The sequence below is a fragment of a genome, unplaced genomic scaffold (genome assembly GCF_019419815.1).
Source record: "Pyrus x bretschneideri cultivar Hongxiangsu unplaced genomic scaffold, Pyrus_bretschneideri_v1 Contig4, whole genome shotgun sequence".
In the NCBI taxonomy this organism is placed as follows: Eukaryota; Viridiplantae; Streptophyta; class Magnoliopsida; order Rosales; family Rosaceae; genus Pyrus; species Pyrus x bretschneideri.
Window position 1 is genome coordinate 6,195,517 of NW_025999723.1, and position 19,335 is coordinate 6,214,851.

General features: G+C 39.3%; 1 protein-coding gene and 1 pseudogene across 2 annotated transcripts; one reads left to right on the plus strand and one right to left on the minus strand.

The window, feature by feature from the left end:
• The first annotated feature begins 6,314 nt into the window (after nt 1-6,314).
• On the plus strand, nt 6,315-10,832 carry LOC103943009 (annotated as a pseudogene).
• A 594-nt stretch (nt 10,833-11,426) lies between these two features.
• On the minus strand, nt 11,427-15,146 carry LOC103942959. Of its 2 annotated transcripts, none has more exons than XM_048565859.1 (5): nt 15,000-15,146; nt 13,004-14,809; nt 12,227-12,428; nt 11,927-12,123; nt 11,427-11,830 (listed from the first exon to the last, which is right to left on the minus strand). In XM_048565859.1, the coding sequence occupies exons 2-5, from the start codon at nt 14,796-14,798 to the stop codon at nt 11,751-11,753; spliced, it is 2,274 nt and encodes a 757-aa protein (XP_048421816.1). In that variant the 5' UTR covers nt 14,799-14,809; nt 15,000-15,146; the 3' UTR covers nt 11,427-11,750. The 2 variants fall into 2 exon arrangements, with proteins under 2 accessions (XP_048421816.1, XP_048421817.1); XM_048565860.1 differs by having other exon boundaries at nt 13,004-14,800; nt 15,000-15,129.
• Between the last annotated feature and the right edge of the window lie 4,189 nt (nt 15,147-19,335).

Genomic DNA, 19,335 nt, shown 5'->3' on the forward strand with positions numbered 1-19,335 from the left:
CTTAGTTAATCTTGTTTCTGTAGCAAATGTGGGTTCTAACAGTTGGCTAGAGTAGTAGATCTCCACTTCCTTGCTGTCGCATTAATCTTTTTCTATGTAAATTAGAATACTTTAGAATATCGAATTGTAAAAGAAAAAAGAAGCCATTATTAGTCAGAATTTCAGGGCTGCAAATATCAAATTGAACTACTTTTCTACAACCTTCATTAATGTAATTAAACTATTTTACTCTACTAAAAGTTCATTAGTAGTAGATGGCCATGGAATTCTCCTCTATTCCACTTACTAGGGCAGCCATTTGACGAGTCGATAAGCCAGTGCATGAGGAGCTCATGAAAAAAATACTTTGTTGCAAATTATAATATACCTTGAGTCAAAATCAAATGATGGGGTTGGTGGATTTCTGCTATGTCATTCTTTCCTTAACTAATGAGATTAGTTTTCTTATTAATTAATTAACCCTAGTTTCCTAGCATAGGGATTGAATATAGAGCCTGTGACTCATGGCGTCTAATTGTCGTTATGCTATTCAATTCTCCATTATTAACCTTGTTTTAAATCCATAATACGACGTCTTAAGTCCCCATGTTTATATTTTAATTTTACATTATCAGGTTGGCTGTTGGCCACTTAATTCCTGGCGGGCCGGTCTAAGATGACTGTTCTTGTCTCCGGAACACCACAAAAAGCTTCAAAAATAGCAAGCTGTTAATCCCCCCACAAACCCTAGCTATCTCCTGTGTTCGGCAAGGAGTTGTAATAAGTGCTTAATTAAAAGCCCCCCACAAACCCTAGGTTATAAAAGCAGAAATATTAGGGCAAATGAGAGAGTAAGCTGGAGGGGACAAAACGCTATTTTCAACAAAATGTATGAACTTTTCTGCTTTCTGTCATTTCACATTTCACAACTGTGAAATTCCTTTTGGAGTCGAGTGAGAATTAATTGATGCATGAGAAAGGAATGTATGAGGGGGATGGTGGGGCGGGAACTTTCCGTTTTCGGGTTTCGAGTTTAACGATGAAAGTGTCTTTCCCTATCATGGCTCAATTATGCATCGATCCTTTTTAGTTTTACCCAGCTGCAATGGTAGCTAGCTAGGGTTTGCTAGCTTAGCTCACATTTTTTTGGTGTCTGTTTGTGCTTGTTTGTTCCTAATGCCATAGTTTCTGGCTTTAAGGCTGCTGCATGTGAATCCTTTTTTTCCCTTGTGTTCTTGATAAACATTTGAGCTGTCATCAACTGAAGTAATCAAGTTGATCACAGTTTTTCATTTTAATTCTCCACCGCACACTACTGAGTCTTGAGAGTATTTAAGAGTATTTAATCATAAGAAAAAAGATATTAAAGTTAAAAGAATCATGGGAATTGGGAAGTATGTGGTTTTGTGAGTCATCTGGATTAAGAAGTGTGGTTTCCAGTTTTTCCATGTTTTTATTTTTAATTTTTATATATACTAAGGATGTTCTACGCTAAATTAATCTAAACAACGGGAAAGGAGATTCAAACTTGGGTGTAGAGCAGGAGCACATTGCCTTGACTAGCCCACGTCTCTGCTCCAGGTTTTCTATATGTTAATTTGCGCGCTGCGTTTTCTTTCTTGTCCTGCATATTCAACAGCAAATGGTTTCAGTAAGACATGAACGTAATTTTTCTTAATAACGTCTCTGTTTGTTACAAGTTGTGTATGTCAATCAGTTTTTGTTTTCAATATCATGTTTATGTTGTGTGACTAACCATCTTAAATAAACGGCAAGGAAAAAACTTAAAAAGGACCAATATTCTTATCAAGGTTCTAAAAAAACGTTAGGCGCTAGTCAGGCAGCGGGCTGAGGTCTAGTGCCTAGGCGGTTAGGCGAGCACCTAAGCGGACTGGGCAGATTTAAGTAAATCTATTATATTTTGTGTAAATAAGTGTCAGTTTATACATTATATATATATATATATATAATTTCATCGTAAACTACAAAATAGAATGACATATATATTATGAAGTATTGGAACATAATGAAAACATTGGGAACAAACATATAATGTGTGTTCATTTAAGTATTCAACAAGTCTCTTACAATTTATTGAAAAAAAATAAAATGCAAAATGAAATATATCTATTTTCTGTCTAATTGAGTTGCAACCTAAGTGGGTGCTTAGGCGGGTCTGGGCGAGTGTCTAGTCGGCCTATGCAGGCGCCTTAGCAGGTTTAGGTGCTCTTTCTTAATTTTCAAACGCCTAGGCATTAATCGGGGTGGTGGCCAGCCACCTAGCTCCTAGGTGGGGATTTTTACAACAGTGATGTATACTTCAATAATGCTCTTCTTACCACATTATTATACCACCTTATGTGGCGACTGAGTTGGACATACACATCACTTAATTACAGTATACTTGGATTTCTATATAGGTTTTACTAATTTTTATTAGTTTTTGGTAGGAAACAGATATTAATTTGAATTAAAACACTTCAATTTTTATATTTTTCCCTCTCTCGCCCAGTCGTCCTCAAATACTCTTTTTGTGATCCTCAATCTCCTCCTCCCTCCTTAAGGTTCCTCTAATTGTCTTGGATTCTTGTGCTTCTTCATCCTCCTTCCTCGTCTTTTCTAGAACAAATAGAAAGAACATAATTAAAAAATAAACAAAAGGCCAATTGAGAAAGAAGAAGAAAGCACAATTAATTTTAATAGGGGCGTGACATCCACACATCATTTTTTACTTCTCCCACACCTTTTTAGTTTTCAGCCGTCAGATCGGATGAATTGAAGAAGATCAACGGGCATAAATTAACAAGGGGTGTGTGAGAAGTAAAAAGGGATGTGTGGATAGCACACCCCATTTCAATAATTGGCTAGCAAAGCAATGGCAGAACAAATCTGAGGATTTTTCAAGGATAGTGACCCCATAACCTTCATCTGATAGAAAACTTGTTCCTTTTGACTCCTCCAATTTTTCAAATATGCACATAAAGGCATTGTTCAATGAAACGATTAGCTAACCCTTATTTTACGACAATGAAAAGAAAAACAAATATGATCAACTATAAATGAAATAAAATTTGACAAAAAAATGGAGATTGCTGAAGGTTGAAAGGGGAAGGAGGGAGGAGATTGGGCGTGAGAGGGACTGGAAAACGGAACGTGAGACCTAATCAATTCTAATTAGGCTTTTTAATTATATATATATATATATATATATATATATATTTAAAAGAATGTGTTTAAATTATACAGATAATAAAATTAAAACTAAAGATGTGGCATGTCCATGTAAATTGCCGCATAAGGTGATGAATAATATGATATAATAATGGAGAGCATTTTCGCTCACCACCATAAAATATGGTGTATGCTCACCATACACCTAATCATTTGTCATGTGTCCTTTCCCTTAACCTTAGTTAATTTTTTTTCAAAACTCGAAAAGTAACATTTAAGATGAAAATTAACTAGAGTTATATGAAATGACATATGGCAGATGATCAGGTGTATGGTGAACATACACCATAGTTATGATGATGAGGAAAAATGCTCCCATAATAATGTGGTAAAAGTAGCATTATTTATCATACTTATATTAGTATTATAACTGACAAACATAAGTTTTCTCCTTTATATATAGTCCCAATTAATATACAGGATTAGAATGGAACATAGGTTTTCTCATGTCGTTTTAATGAGTGAAATTTTGAAATAGTCTATATATGTCTTCATATGATTAAAGATTTCTACTTGTGAAATTGAGATGTGTGGTCGTGATAACGAGTTAAAAGGTTGCATAAAAAACATTGCTTAAGCGCTAATTAATTAATAATTTAATACGACTCTAATCACTCGTTTAAGCCCGCTCCACAAAGTGGTCTCTTGATTTGAATCATTCATTTTGTTGGTCCTCATTGATAGATCCTTCTTACAATAATTTACTCAATCGGAAATATTTAGCCCTTTAACTATTATTGTAAATTTTATTGTTATCTATTTATCAGGTCGCAGTCAGAAAACTGAATGATGGTGCTCAATTTTAATGAAACTTGCCCAGATCATTTTTCATTGATAACCTAGAGAATTGTCGGTTCAGATTATAAAAAATGTTGTGCAGTAGGTTTAAATAAGTGGTTAAAGCCGTATGAAGTTACTAGCTTGTTGGAAGAGTTTTTATTTTTGTTGCAAGTGATATTATACAAAAATATACACTATAGAGATAAGGAAGGTTTGATTGCAAGCAATCCACCACTTGTACTAGTTTGATGAGTTTTATCTGCACAATCAAATTGTGCTATGTCGTGTTAATGAGTGAAATGGTCAATAGTTTTGAGGTATGGACCAGGTTAGGACTCTTATGGTGCGTTGTTGCATTGGACTATCTCAGACTGTACTAGCTTCAGGGACTAAACTGGACTGGCTCAGACTAGATTAAGCTGAACTAACTTAATGCAATGTCGGACTAAGAAGCAGGATAACTAAAAGACTCAAATACTATGTTATTTAATCTTTATTTATTAATAGTTTATTATGAATTTATCATTTTTTTTGTTTCTAGAATCATCTCTATCTAATACCCAATATCTTTTCTTTTTTTTTTCTAAAATCATCTTAAGACATTCCCCTTTTCCTCGACCAGTCTCTCCCTCTTTGTATCCTGTTTCACCATTTTTCTAGAATTCTCTTCCTCTCTGTATACCTCTCCCTATTTTCCTCTGCCCACTCTCTCCCTCCCTCTCCCATTTTTCCTCATCCACTCTCCCCGCAGAGGATTTATTGGAGGCCCACCTAACACCTTCACTAATTTTCTAGGAAATCTCAAAATTTTCTGGTGATTTTTCCTTTTTTTTTTTTTGAATTTGTATGGGGGATTCGTCTGCAGGTGCTTAATTATGGGGGTTTTGCATTTTTTTTGTTTTGAATTTTAGGTATTGATTTTGAGATTTAGGCAGTGGGTTTGAGATCTGGGCATGTAAGGGAGTCGGAGTTGCAGACGACAAGGGTGTGCAAATGATGTTGGAGACGGGATTAGGAATCCCATGCTTTTTGGGGGGTCTCACTAGGACGAACTAGCGAAGCACTTAATCGGAACGAGTCCAACGTAGTCTCATTTAAGTTTAGTCCAGTTCGCATCAAACACGGGATTAGTAGTCTCAGCAAAGCAATTCAGTCCAGTGAACTTTAACAAGGGCAAACAAACACGCCCTTAGAGATTGTTATCAGTGTAGATTTATGAGGCCATGACTCTAGCTCATAGGAACAAAATAGCCAGCCCAATATGATCTGATCTAGGCCTTGGACTCTGTAAACATTTTGATTGACTGAACTTTGTGCTCTAGGCTCCTAGCATAACACAAACATTTTTGTTAAAATTCTTCCACAAATCCATTTTTTTAAGGAAATGAATTGTTGCTAGTCACAAATTTTATTCATGGTGCACCTTATTTCTCCATGCATTTTTTTTTCTGTAACATGGAAGAAAAGAGAGAGAAAAAACACTAAGGAAAAACTAGTTTAGCTCTAGCGACGCTAGAGCAGTCATCGGAAAGAGTTTGAACTAAACAAGGAGGAGGCTTCGCAAGCTGTTGAAAATTCATCGCGCTATTTAAACCCAACTTGGCTAGCTAACCCGTCAGCTACAAAATTACGCTCTCTATGAACATGCTGCAAATTGCAGCTCCAATTCTCTTTTATCAAACTTCTGCATCCGAGACAAGACCGCATAGAGGATGATTAAGGCTAGGGGAACCATGAATGTGAGAGACCACCAAAGCAAAATCAACCTTCACGATAAGATGTGAAATTCCCTAACTGCTTTTTTAGCAATAAAACCAGTGATTCAATCACTGTGTTAATCTCTAATTAATCCTCCAGTTTCAATCACCCCAATAGAACCAAGCCTAGCACCATTCACATTTAACGTAAGGTCCTAGACGGAGGAGGAACCCAAGCCAAAAGAATTTGGACATGACTCTGTTCCGTAACCTCCAACCGGAATTAGCTAGATCTCTCCATGCATTTCCATTATAAGAAAACAACAAAATAAAACCCCACAATAGTAGACATGGGCTTTTCCAGTCTCTTCTAATTCTGTAGCCAATAAATTGTCTAATTTTTACTTTTTCTTGTTACAAAAATTGCCTAATTTTTTGTGTAGAAGAAGAGAGCTTAAACACTAACCTCAAGTGCCAAGAAATGAGTCAAATGACTGAGTTTCCATGCACTCCTTGTTTGACACGTGTCATCAAGGCAATCTTGATTCTATGGTCTCAAACCATTCAACAAGCAAATCCAAACGATTTCAAATTCTTTGCACTCAAAAACAAGTACCATAAGTACAAACCAGTTCTGATTTCTTTTCCCTCCAAAACACAAGAATAGCATACTGTGCTTGCAGGCAACCGGAAGTGCCCCCTCCTCTCTGTTACTCACACTAGAAAACAACCGTCTGATCTGACGGAGATCATGGCCACTGCTGTCTCTACCATTGGAGCTGTCAACCGAGCACCGGTAGTACACCTTTTCCGCCTATTTTGTGGCATAACTCTTTTTTTTTTTTTTTTTTGTGTGTGTTGTATGTACAATCTCCTGCTTAGAAGCTAAACAGTGGTTGGTTGTCATTAATTATATTTTAGTTACCTACTTAGGGTAATGTTCTGTCAGACTAATGTTTTCAAGTCTTCCAGATAAATACTTATGTTGTCCTATGAATCCAAACTACATATATAACCAAGAATCAACTTAATAAATACTTCATATTCATATTTTGGGAAAGAGAAGTTATTCATACCTATGTGAGTTTGGGAAACAATTAGGCATGGGTTTGTGATCAGTTTGGAAGTTGATCACAATAATACTGGTTGCACTTTAATGCAGCTGAGCCTGAATGGCTCTAGCAGCAGTGCTTCAGTTCCAAGCTCAACCTTTTTGGGAAGCACGTTGAAGAAAGTGAACTCAAGGTTCACCAGCTCCAAGGTTTCCTCCGGAAGCCTCAGGATTGTCGCGGAGGTGGAAGAAGAAAAGCCAACAAGGACAAATGGAGAGGCCTTGCCTTCGACACCTCCGATGACCAACAAGACATCACAAGAGGAAAGGGTACGGTGGACTCCCTCTTCCAGGTGTTGAGAGTTGTCCCACATCGGTGAGGGACAAGGTTTGCTATGTGCTTATATGATCTTGGGCTACTCCTCATATTGTCAATTGGTTTTATGGTGGAACCTCAATTTCATCATGGTATCAGAGCGGGTTGTCCTCGTGTGAAGCCAAATGGCCACACGCGCTCCATGTCACCCAGCTGTTGTCCACATGTATGCTTGAAAATCCGCCACACGTGCGGGGGCGGGTTGACAGTTGTCCTATATCAATGAGGGACAAGGTTTGTTATGTGCTTATATGATTTTGGGTTACTCCTCGTATTGCCAATTGGTTTTGAGGGTTTTGAGACCCCTCTTGTCCTACATTGGCCAACAGTGGTTTTTCACTAGCCTTTATATAAGCTTATTCCTTATTCTTAGTAAATTGTTGGAGAACAATTTAGAAACAATAAAATAACAGAAATACAGAACTGAAATACTTATACTTTATTATTCAAAAATACTTGCAATACAGAATGCAATTACACGATAAGTACAAAAAATTAAAATGATATTAACTTGAATGAATTGAAGGTAGAGGCTAACACAAACGCTATGTCCTTCGAACAGTATTTCCGTCCCACTCATGTGCTTGTGGTTCTACAACGTCTGCTCGACCAGGATACAACTACCTAATTCTACAACCTGCATTGGATTATAGAATTCTAGCGAATTGCTTTATGTGTTTACTCTCTGGATGGAACTAAAGACTCCAGTTATATAGGCTCTTTCATACCTCTTCAAACACGTTTTGAATGTATTTGAAGCTATACAACTCTTTCCAAAGAGTTGTGTCTATTAATCAAAATGTTTTAATTAATTTAATTAAAAACTTAATTCGAAATTAAAACTAATTGATCAGATTAATTTTAATTCATTGGCCCCAAGTGCCCCCTTGTCTTGATTAATTAATATTAATATTATAATATAATCATCAAACCTAATTCACACAACTATAGTATAATCATCAAGCCTAATTCACACAACCATAAGGCCCAAGCTTTTAATTCATTTCCAAATAGTCTAAGTTCTAATTACTAAGAAGAATGAATAAGCCTATATAAAAGCTAGTGAAAAACCATTGTTGCCCGATGTGGGACAAGAAGGGTGTCAAAACTCCTACGGTAAGTTCATAGATCATATATGTTCTTATGAATATTTCACGTTGCCAAATCCACGACCTATATAATGGTTTCCAAGTTTCGGGTTATTACAGCTGTTAACATGGTAACAAGATGGTTCTTGAGTAGGTACAACTTTGCCAACATGACCCTTCCTAACATCAGGTAAATATCACTATCAAAGATTTTACTATGAGTTTCTTCCAAAAATATATTAATTGCAGGAACTTAACTTGAATCATCACTTAATTTTGTTTGCAGGTTCCTCTCATCTTGGGTATTTGGGGAGGCAAAGGTCAAGTTAAATTATCCATGTATTAGACTCGAAATGTCAACATCGGAAATTTAAGTAACTAAGGAGTCGTTTGATAACTTTTTTTTTTTTTTTTTTTTCCAGTTTTCGCTTTTGTTATCAATTTTTTTTATTTAAACAGAAATTTTCTTTAGTAACTGTTTTCTTAGAACTGATATTTTTTTTTTGGTAAATGAAAATTACTTTAATGAGTTTTCAAAATTTGGCTTGATATTTTGGTTCCCAATTTTTTTTTTTTTTTTAACTAAAAACTGAACTAACTAGTTTATGGTCACTTGGTCAGATAAGTTTGCTTCTTACTCAGCCTAGCTTTTTGATGGCATTTTTTCGGCCCTATCATGGTGAGTGCCGGAGAATGAATTGGAAAGTGGAAACACAGGAGAACCCGCGAAGCTGATCAGGCAAAGGTACCGTGAAGCGGCCGACATTATCAAGAAGGGTAAAATGTGTGCACTCTTCATCAACGATCTTGATGCAGGAGCTGGTCGGCTTGGTGGAACCACCCAATACACGGTCAACAACCAAATGGTTAGTGCCACCCTCATGAACATTGCTGATAACCCGACAAACGTCCAGCTCCCGGGTATGTCCAACAAGGAGGAGAACCCCCGTGTCCCAATCATTGTCACCAGTAACGGTTTCTCAACATTGTACGCTCCTCTCATCCGTGACGGCCGTATGGAGAAGTTCTACTGGGCTTCCACCCGCGAAGATTGCATTGGAGTCTGCATTGGGATCTTCAGGAGTGACAATGTTGCTAAGGAAGACATTGTCAAGCTTGTTGACACCTTCCCGGGCCAATCTATATGCTAAATGTTTTTCCTGTACCTTAAACAGCCTGACACGTTATATAATCAGATAGTCAGACATTGTATGTCATGTCATCATACAATTTGACATGTTGTGTTATCAGATAGTCATTCTGACCCTCTGTCATGATTTTGCAGATTTCTTTGGTGCCTCGAGGGCTAGGGTTTACGACGATGAAGTGAGGAAGTGGATTTCGGGTGTTGGCGTGGAGGGCATTGGGAAGAAGCTTGTGAACTCAAAGAAAGGACCCTCAACTTTCGAGCAGCCGAAGATGACAATCGAAAAGCTCCTCGGAAACATGCTTATCCAAGAGCAAGAAAATGTGAAGAGAGTTCAATTGGCTGATAAGTACTTGAGCGAGGCTGCTCTTGGTGATGCCAACTCAGATGCTATGGACAGATAGAACATTCTACGGTTAGATCCCTTGATATTCAGAGATCCTCTGGGAGGTTTGCATCCATTAGCTTGATTTGGTAAATTTACAAAATGTATAAGGGTTCACCAAAAAAAAAGAAAAAATATGTGTGTGTATTAAAGGTTTTATAATTGGTCTTTGTGCAGGCAAAGCAACGCAGCAAGTGAATGTTCCAGTTCCTGAAGGTTGTACTGATCCAACTGCAGAAAACTTTGATCCAACGGCTAGGAGTGATGATGGAAGTTGCTTGTACACATTTAAGTCCTTTTCTTTTAGGTTATAATTGGAGGGAGGGAGGGAGGAGAGAAGCACTTTTGTAAGGATGTTAAGGGTAAACAATTAATGTTGTTGCATTGTCTTCGTATGTTGGATTGGTGTAGTGTAATCTTGTATTTAGTCTTGTTGTGCTGCCTTATATCTCTATCGTTTCTCCCATGGACTTTCTTCCTTTGGTTAATATGAACCCGAATGTGAAATTATAAATTTCACTAGTTTATACCTTCACATATCTAAATTTTAATCTTAACATGTAAGACCATATGATTGATTCAAGCTAGGTTTGATTTTCAGAAGGATCAGAATTAGGGAATTCAATTTTCTTTTTTAGGTCAGAAGGGAAATTGTTGCTCCAAAAGCTGGGGTGCTTATAACACCAAAATCGGAGGGTGGAGGGTAGCACCAGAGGCCGGACCACTTACGGCACCAAAGGATGGGGTGGTGGTAGCACCAAAAGGACTTGTTTGAGCAGGTTTGGACCGAAATGCTCCAAACATGGGCTTCTGACAAAACCAGATGAACCACCGAAAGGTGAAGATGAAGGACTAGAAGTTGAAGTTCCTCCAAAAGTAGGCGTTGTATTGATATTTCCAAAAGTTGGTGACGATATTGATGACCTAAAGTTGTGGAGGAAGGAAAAGGTGAAGAAGCTTGAGTTGCACCAAATACACCAGTTGAAGTTCCTCCAAACATGGAACAACACCCCGTTTGCGAGCCAGATACACCAGTTGAAGTTCCTCCAAACGTGGAACTCCCTATTTGCGAGCCAAAACCAAAAGTCTTGGGAGTAAAAGGATTGTTACTTGCGCTGCAAGTCTGCCCAAATACCGATTGGGACCTAACCGGGCTGCTAGATGACTGCCCAAAAGGATTAGAAGAACCCTACATCTTCTCTTACGATGTTATTTCGAAGGAGAAAGTAGGCCGCGGAAATTGACAGTATGTTATTGTAGCGTAAAAACTAAAAAGTATGTTCGAATGTACATAATGAAGGGGAGTAGACTCCGATCTTAAATTAATTAAAAAAATCTTTGCAATGAAATTTTTATTTAAACAAGGAAGATACATTGTCACATTCTCTAAATACCATAAGGCAGCTGCAATATCCAATATTTTTAAGTCCAAAAGGACTTCGTTTTCTTCAAAAGTTCTACAATGCACTGGTGTGTTAGACGCGGAATTTACATGGCTTAATAATTTTGACAATAACATGATATACGACTAATAATATTTTTAGAGGTCGTGTTCTTGGTGTGTTTTAAGTTTTAAATGATTTTCTTATTGTTCTGCTGCGTTAATTGGTATCACCTCATGCATAAGTGTACTGTAGAAAACCCCGTTTCTTCTTCAATCTCAAAGAAACTGGTAGTATGAAACATAGCACATATAAAACCAGCTTAATTTTAAATTTACCCAAGATAGAGTGAACAGATTTTCTAATACTTTTACATTTCATCTGGACGAGAACTAGATTGGAAATTTCATCTTTCTAACAACATTTTAGTTGCTACAAACTATCTGCTTAAAATTATCAGCTACAATGCACTACACTCTAAAAATGAAAACTACCTGTGTGGAGGCTACAAAATCTTCCAGACACGGCATGCAGATCTACTTAACTACATCTTCCTCTGCTCGGCTGCAAACTACAAGGCGATGATTCGTAACCATGGGTCCTTGATGTCGATAACTTACTCATGGATAAGGCTCTAATGATTTTCTACATTGTCTTCAACATTTTCCTCTTCACCGTGTTTTGCTCTACTAAAGATCTCATAATCATAAAAACCTGCATATATAGAACAAGGTTAATCAGTGTACAATGTGATTAAGAACAAAGCTCATTTAATTTTTAGCAATTGTCCACTTCCAAGTATAAAATTACCAGAGCCCAAGTCATCGGCATCATCATTTGACGGCCCTAAAAGCATTGTGCTGGCAGAGGTTGAATCGAGTTCCATCCAATCGAAACTACCATTGTCATCTAAGCACATGTCCTTCCCAGTAACCCAATCTTCTGTCACGCTAATGTTTTCAAATGATATAGGATCCATAACATCTTGTTCGCTGTTCTTACCAACCCTGTGCAGAAACAAAAATTATTATTAGCAAAAGGAAAGGAATTTCTCCCCACTATTTTTAAACCGCCATTCTTAATTCCATAACAGTATTGCTTTGTGCTTACATTTGTTTCAGTCGCAAGTTATACTGAACAAAGACAAGGTCACTGAGACGTTGACGCTCAAGGCAGTTCCTTGTGTTGTGTGCTTTCTCAAAAGGAATCTCATTTCGCCTGCACCCAATCGAACTGCAAGTTTGACTGAGAATTCGGATTGCCAAGCGTGTCAAATTTGGGCAACCTCCTCCATATGTTGACCACCATTCAGCTAAGACAAAAGTACATTGTGGATAAATTTAGCTAAACGTGAGAGGTTCAAAAACAAAGAACAGAACACAATGATGACAAGTTCAGTTTCTGTTCCAAGAATACTTTCAATATGTGGAAGAAAGGTAATTTGGCATCGTGGTTACACCAAATACACCCAAAAGATTAAAGAGCTTCCGTTTTACTGGCAGTAAACAAAATTGAAGGCTTGAATTGATCTAATACATAAAAATGCTTATATTGTCATATATGCTACTTGAATTGGAACAGCAATATTTATCTCACTTAGCAGTTAGCATGCACGAATGTATATCGAATGGATTATTCGAAGGGAGTTTTAATAAAACACTCCTGGTACTGTTCACTTTTAACGTTAAAGACATTTTTAGCCTAAAAAGTCACTCCTGGTACTATTCACTTAGACCTTTATTTTGTCATTTTGATTAAAACTAAAGTTTTTGAGGACTTTTAGTTAGTTTTTCTTTATTTGAATGTGCTAGTACTTAAATCATTGCGAGCTAAGTCATGATACAGAAGTTAGAAATAACAAAACAATCGAAAAGATTAGGCCCTCACCAGGAAGCAGAGTGTCCTTAGCCCTAATTGCCATCTTCCTTTTAAAATCTCCAGCAGCACTCTTGTACAAATTTAGCTCTTTGATGATTTTATCTTGGACTTTTGTATCAGGAACCAATCTCTCGATGCAATCAAACATATGTGAGAGGATATCACCATGCATATCTCCTTCGAAACTATAAAATATTTTGGGGTTAAGGTAGAAGCCTGCAGCATGAAGAGGAGAACACCAATGCTGTTCCCATCGTTGATCTATGATATTCCAGTATATCATGTACTCCTCTCTCTTGACGAGTTCTTTCTTAATTGTTTCTTTTGCCCGACACATTCCAGCATACACGTATCCCATTGCAGGCCTCTTCTCACTACCAACCATTCTCAAAACCCGCAAGAGAGGATTTGTCAGGCCAACAATTAGGATGCATGAGGACCAAAATGACTGATTACTAATAAGATCTAACATCTCCAGTCCCCCCGGTTCCTTTGAATATAGGGAGTCCATCCACTCCTGTGAAGTAACCATAACCTGTAAACAGTGTTTTAGATCAACCAGTCGTTTTAGTGTTGTAAAATTTGTTGAGAAGCGAGTGGCGCCTGGTTCTACAATATCATTGCCAAAAGTAGACCTTCTGACCATATTCAACACTACACTATGATTGTACACAAACTTTGTAATGGACCTTGCTTGTTCAATGACCGTATTTATCCACTCAATGTTACCAAAATCTTCGAGCATTAGATCTAAGCACTGAGCTGCACATGGAGTCCAATATAGCGTAGGGAAAGTATCAGTCAACCTTCTCCCTGCAACCATACATTGCTCTTCACCACTAGTAATCACCTGCAGCACATCTTTTACTCCAACTTCTTCTACCACTCTCCTAAGCAGTTCGTAAAGGGCATCCGATGAATTTATAACGTCTGATGCATCCACAGATTCCCAAAAAACTGTTCCTTCAGGACAGTACACCAAAAAACTTAGCAAAACCTTACCTGACTCTGTGTTCCACTGATCGACCAAGACTGAACAACCAGTTCTTCCCCATGTTTCCCTATGTTTATCAATATTGTTCCTCACTTCTTCAACTGAATTCTTCAAAATCCAACTGCGAATATCATGGTACGTAGGAGGCACAACCCCTGAACCACCTGAAGCAATTGCATCGATCATCGGTTGGAAATATGCAGAGTTCACTGCATCTGGAGGGGCCCCAATATCATACAAAAACCTTCCAATTGCCTCGTGAACAAAATTGTTCACCTTTGGAGGACCTAACGCAACACTATTACTAACAACAAGAGCACTATGTCCTGCACAAGAACTTTTGCCTCTCCCCCTTTTCCTTCTCTCCAAACTCCTCCCACTTGTCATTCCTTCTTGATTCCCCAACAACCCCTTGTGCTCAAGCGTTTTGGGAACTCCAATCAACTGTACCCCATTGCTCACATCATTCTGAACAGCAATCAATTCCCCCTCACCTGGTGAGGGGTTAATGTTAGTAATCTCCTCATCAAGCTTCTGCCTATTCCTCTTCTTCACCACAACCCCATCTAGACTCTGCTGCATTTGAGCCCGAACATCTTGCGGAACTCTCAGACAAGTTGAAGCATTACCCTTCTGACCGGCAAGGTGTTCCTTAATCCTATGAATCCCACCACCCTTAAACAATTTGTTACAATATATGCACTTGAGCTGAACCCTCTCCCCAATCTTAAACATTTGGCAGTGCTTCCATGCGGGGTCGTGTTTTTGCGATGTTATCGGCACGGGCTCCATTACCAGACCCGACGCCATGGCTAAAACCTCTGAGAATTAATTAGTTTATGCAAAAATGCCAAAACCCATTACAACAAAGACATGAACTTTCTTCTTTCTTCTTTAATTAGAATTAAACCAAATAATTAACAGAAACCCAGCAACCAAATGAAGCAGATAATACACTCAATTAAATTAATTGAATTAAAATTGAGAGAGAGAGAGAGAGAGAGAGCTTACTTGTTTCTGGTTTGAATGCTTCCAGATAAACAGAGAGGAAGGGAAACAGAACCGAGTTAGGGAGGTTAGAAGGGGGGCGAGGAGACCGGATGGACCGGTTAGGGTTGGCTCAACCGGTTATTTTGGCCATTATTTAGAATTTTTGGGTTTTTTTTGTCCGAAAGACCCGGTCAGGTATTAGTTGTAGCGGTTTTGGATAACGAGAAACCGAACCTTCCGGTTGCCTGGCTGACGAGCCGTGATTGTACTCTAAACTCGAGCCGGCCGCCGCGGGAAACTGAGTGAACCGGCGATTCGTGGTAGTTAAGTCTGGTTTTCTATTTCGTTCTGTCTAACAATATTTTTTTTAATTTCTTTATTTTGTTCAATTCAAAAATAATTTCACTAATTACATTGTTTAGTATGTAAAATTTTTGGCTGACTTTTCGTAGTTTTTTATTTTGTACAGTTTGCAAGTCACATTAATTGATGAATACAAAACTAGAATTAATGATGTTTATTTACGTCAAATGGGTATCAAAATTATTTTGATTATGAACTTCTAGCATTTAATGAAACACAGGTTTTGAAATTACTTCAGTTAATGACTTTTGAAGTATTTACTAACACGTTTATAGTGAGTTTCACATGGTTATGTTTAGTACGCTAAAAGAATTTATGAAAAATGATGTTAATATTATCACTTTTTGGGATCTAATGGACATTTTAAATTGTCAATGAGGACATATTTGTCACATCCCGGCCCGGGGCGGATCATTTTCCGGGCCCATTCCACCACCGTAGCACGATATTGTCCGCTTTGGGCTTACCATTCCCTCATATTTGTCATATCCCGGCCCGGGGCAGATCATTTTCCGAGCCCATTCCATCACCGTAGCACGATATTGTCCGCTTTGGACTTACCATTCCCTCACGGTTTTGTTTTTGGGAACTCACGAGCAACTTCCCAGTGGGTCACTCATCATAGGATTGCTCTAGCCCCCTTCTCGCTTAACTTCGGAGTTCCTACGGAACCCGAAGCCAGTGAGCTCCCAAAAGGCCTCGTGCTAGGTAGGGATGGGAATATACATTTAAGGATCATTCCCCTGGGCGATGTGGGATGTCACAATTCACCCCCCTTAGGGGCCCGACGTCCTCGTCAGCACACACGCAGCCAGGGTTAAGCTCTGATACCAAATTGTCACATCCCGACCCTGGGCTAATCACTTCCCAGGCCCGCTCCACCACCGTAGCACGATATTGTCCGCTTTGGGCTTACCAAGCCCTCACGGTTTTGTTTTTGGGAGCTCACTGGCTTCGGGTTCCGTAGGAACTCCGAAGTTAAGCGAGAAGAGGGCTAGAGCAATCTCATGATGGGTGACCCACTAGGAAATGGTAAGCCCAAAGTGGACAATATCGTGCTACGGTGGTGGAGCGGGCCTGGGAAGTGATCCGCCCCGGGCCGGGATGCGACAATTGGTATCAGAGCCTAACCTTGGCTGCGTGTGTGCCGACGAGGATGTCGGGCCCTTAAGGGGGGTGGATTGTGACATCCCACATCGCCCAAAGGAGTGATCCTTAAATGTATATTCTCATCCCTACCTAGCACGAGGCCTTTTGGGAGCTCACTGGCTTCGGGTTCCGTAGGAACTCCGAAGTTAAGCGAGAAGGGGGCTAGAGCAATCCCATGATGGGTGACCCACTGGGAAATGGTAAGCCCAAAGTGGACAATATCGTGCTACGGTGGTGGAGCAGGCCCGGGAAGTGATCCGCCCAGGGCCGAGATGCGACAATTGGTATCAGAGCCTAACCTTGGCCGCGTGTGTGCCGACGAGGACGTCGGGCCCCTAAGCGGGGTGGATTGTGACATCCCACATCGCCCAGGGGAGTGATCCTTAAATGTATATTTCCATCCCTACCTAAGACGAGGCATTTTGGGACCTCACTGGCTTAGGGTTCCGTAGGAACTCCGAAGTTAAGCGAGAAGGGGGCTAGAGCAATCCCATGATGGGTGACCCACTGGGAAGTTGCTCATGAGTTCCCAAAGACAAAACCGTGAGGGAATGGTAAGCCCAAAGCGAACAATATCGTGCTACGGCGGGTGGAGCGGGGCCGAGAAATGATCCCCCCCGGGCCGGGATGCGACAATTGGTATCATAGCCTAACCTTAGCCGCGTGTGTGCCGACGAGGACGTCGGGCCCCTAAGCGGGGTGGATTGTGACATCCCACATCGCCCAGGGGAGTGATCCTTAAATGTATATTTCCATCCCTACCTAAGACGAGGCCTTTTGGAAGCTCACTGGCTTAGGGTTCCGTAGGAACTCCGAAGTTAAGCGAGAAGGGGGCTAGAGCAATCCCATGATGGGTGACCCACTGGGAAGTTGCTCATGAGTTCCCAAAGACAAAACCGTGAGGGAATGGTAAGCCCAAAGCGGACAATATCGTGCTACGGTGGTGGAGCGGGGCCGAGAAATGATCCGCCCCGGACCGGGATGTGACAATATTTGTTGTAAAAAGATACCAATTAATGTTTTTTTTTTCCTTGAGGAAAGAAAGTGAATACCAAGGGGGTGGAAGGATTCACTTTATCCCAATTTTTCTATAGGCCGGAAAATCATTTCTCAAGCCTGAACTTACTATGCATGGGAAATGCAACATTTTCCCATTCCCCAACATTTTTTTTTCCACATACCAAATGTAACATTAAATCAGTAATTCAATTTCTACAATCAACTTATTAATCTGTATTGATTCCTTATTTTGCTCCCTGATTCATGATTTCTCACATTTCAAGTGAGAAAACATGTATAAAAGCTATAACATTGTTCAATTATGTGTTTATATTTTTCATTCCATGTACATGGGACACATGACTTGTCACATCCCGGGCTCGACTCCACCGTAGCACAATATTGTCTACTTTGGGTCTCGACCACGTCCTCACGGTTTTGTTTCTGGGAACTCACATGAGAACTTCCCAATGAGCACCCATCCTGGGATTGCTCTCGCGCAAACTCGCTTAACTTCGGAGTTCCAATGAACTCCAAAGCCAATGAGCTCCCAAAAGGCCCCATGCTAAGTAGAGATGAGAATATACATATAAGGCTTACAAGATCCACTCCTCCTGGACGATGTGGGATGTTACAATCCACCTCCTTTAGGGGCTTGACGTCCTCGTCGGCACACTTCCGGCCAGGGATTGGCTTTGATACCAAATTGTCACATCCTGGCCCGGGCCCCCACCACATCCCGGGCTCGACTCCACCGTAGCACGATATTGTCCGCTTTGGGCCTTGACCACGCCCTCACGGTTTTGTTTTTGGGAACTCACACGAGAACTTCTCAAATGATCACCCATCCTGGGATTACTCTCGCGCGAACTCACTTGACTTCGAAGTTCCGATTAACTCCGAAACCAGTGAGCTCCCAAAAGGTCTCGTGCTAGGTATAGATGAGAATCTACATATAAAGCTTACATGATCCACTCCTCTGGGTAATGTGGGATGTTACATGACTAGAGAGAAGTGATTTTTGCACTCCCTCTCACCATGCACATCTTCATTATTGTTGTAGTTTCAGGATTAAATAGATCAAAGAATTAATGAATAAAAAACAAAGAAATGCACTTGTTTCATGTAATATTTTTCTTTTTCTTTTTTTCTCCGAACCTACTTCCTTATTGGAACTATTCAAACGCATTATTTCCCAAACATCATCTCTTCACTTTTTTTTCACTTAATAAGCAATCCTCTTTTTATATAGACAAGCTTCATGACGCTCACAGATCCAATCCACATGAACAGAACTGCTATTGTAAAGGGACTCTAGTACAAAAAAGGATAAACTTATTCTAAAAGTGGAAAGCATCATTGGTTATGTTGAACTATCATGTCATCCTCCTTCAAGCTTTTGTAGGATGGCTTCCTTAGCTTTTCGAATTATCTCAAAAGGTACCAAATACCTTGGTAGCTTTTTTTTTTTAACAGACTAAACTACTCAGATTTATAGAAAGAATAATTGGAATTTAAATGCAAAAATACAAGCGTAATGTTTTGATCAACTCGTTTAACTCACATGCAATGCCTCAATAAATATCAATCTCATTCAAATTACCTATTAATGAAATCATGTTTATCAACCAAAATTGTATCATATTACCATTCTAACCTCTCACCAAAACTGAACAAAAATGGAAATCATGAGAAAGTTAGTAATTACCTGCACAAAAATTTTGTTGTTTTGTACGCCAATAACACAACCATGTAAACATAGCATGCCTTATTATGAAATTAAAAAGTAAATAAAAATAAAAAAATATACCGGCGTTAAAAGAAACTGCTCCATCATTGTTTCATT

Bases quoted from the DNA above. Each gene is read 5' to 3' on its own strand.
- LOC103942959 (XM_048565859.1), bottom strand. From the start codon at position 14,798: ATGGCGTCGGGTCTGGTAATGGAGCCCGTGCCGATAACATCGCAAAAA. The intron at 12,429-13,003 runs GTGAGGGCCTAA...CTTTTGTCTTAG, and splicing joins TAAGGACACTCTGCTTCCTG to CTGAATGGTGGTCAACATAT. The intron at 12,124-12,226 runs GTAAGCACAAAG...GTTTCTGCACAG, and splicing joins AACTTGCGACTGAAACAAAT to GGTTGGTAAGAACAGCGAAC.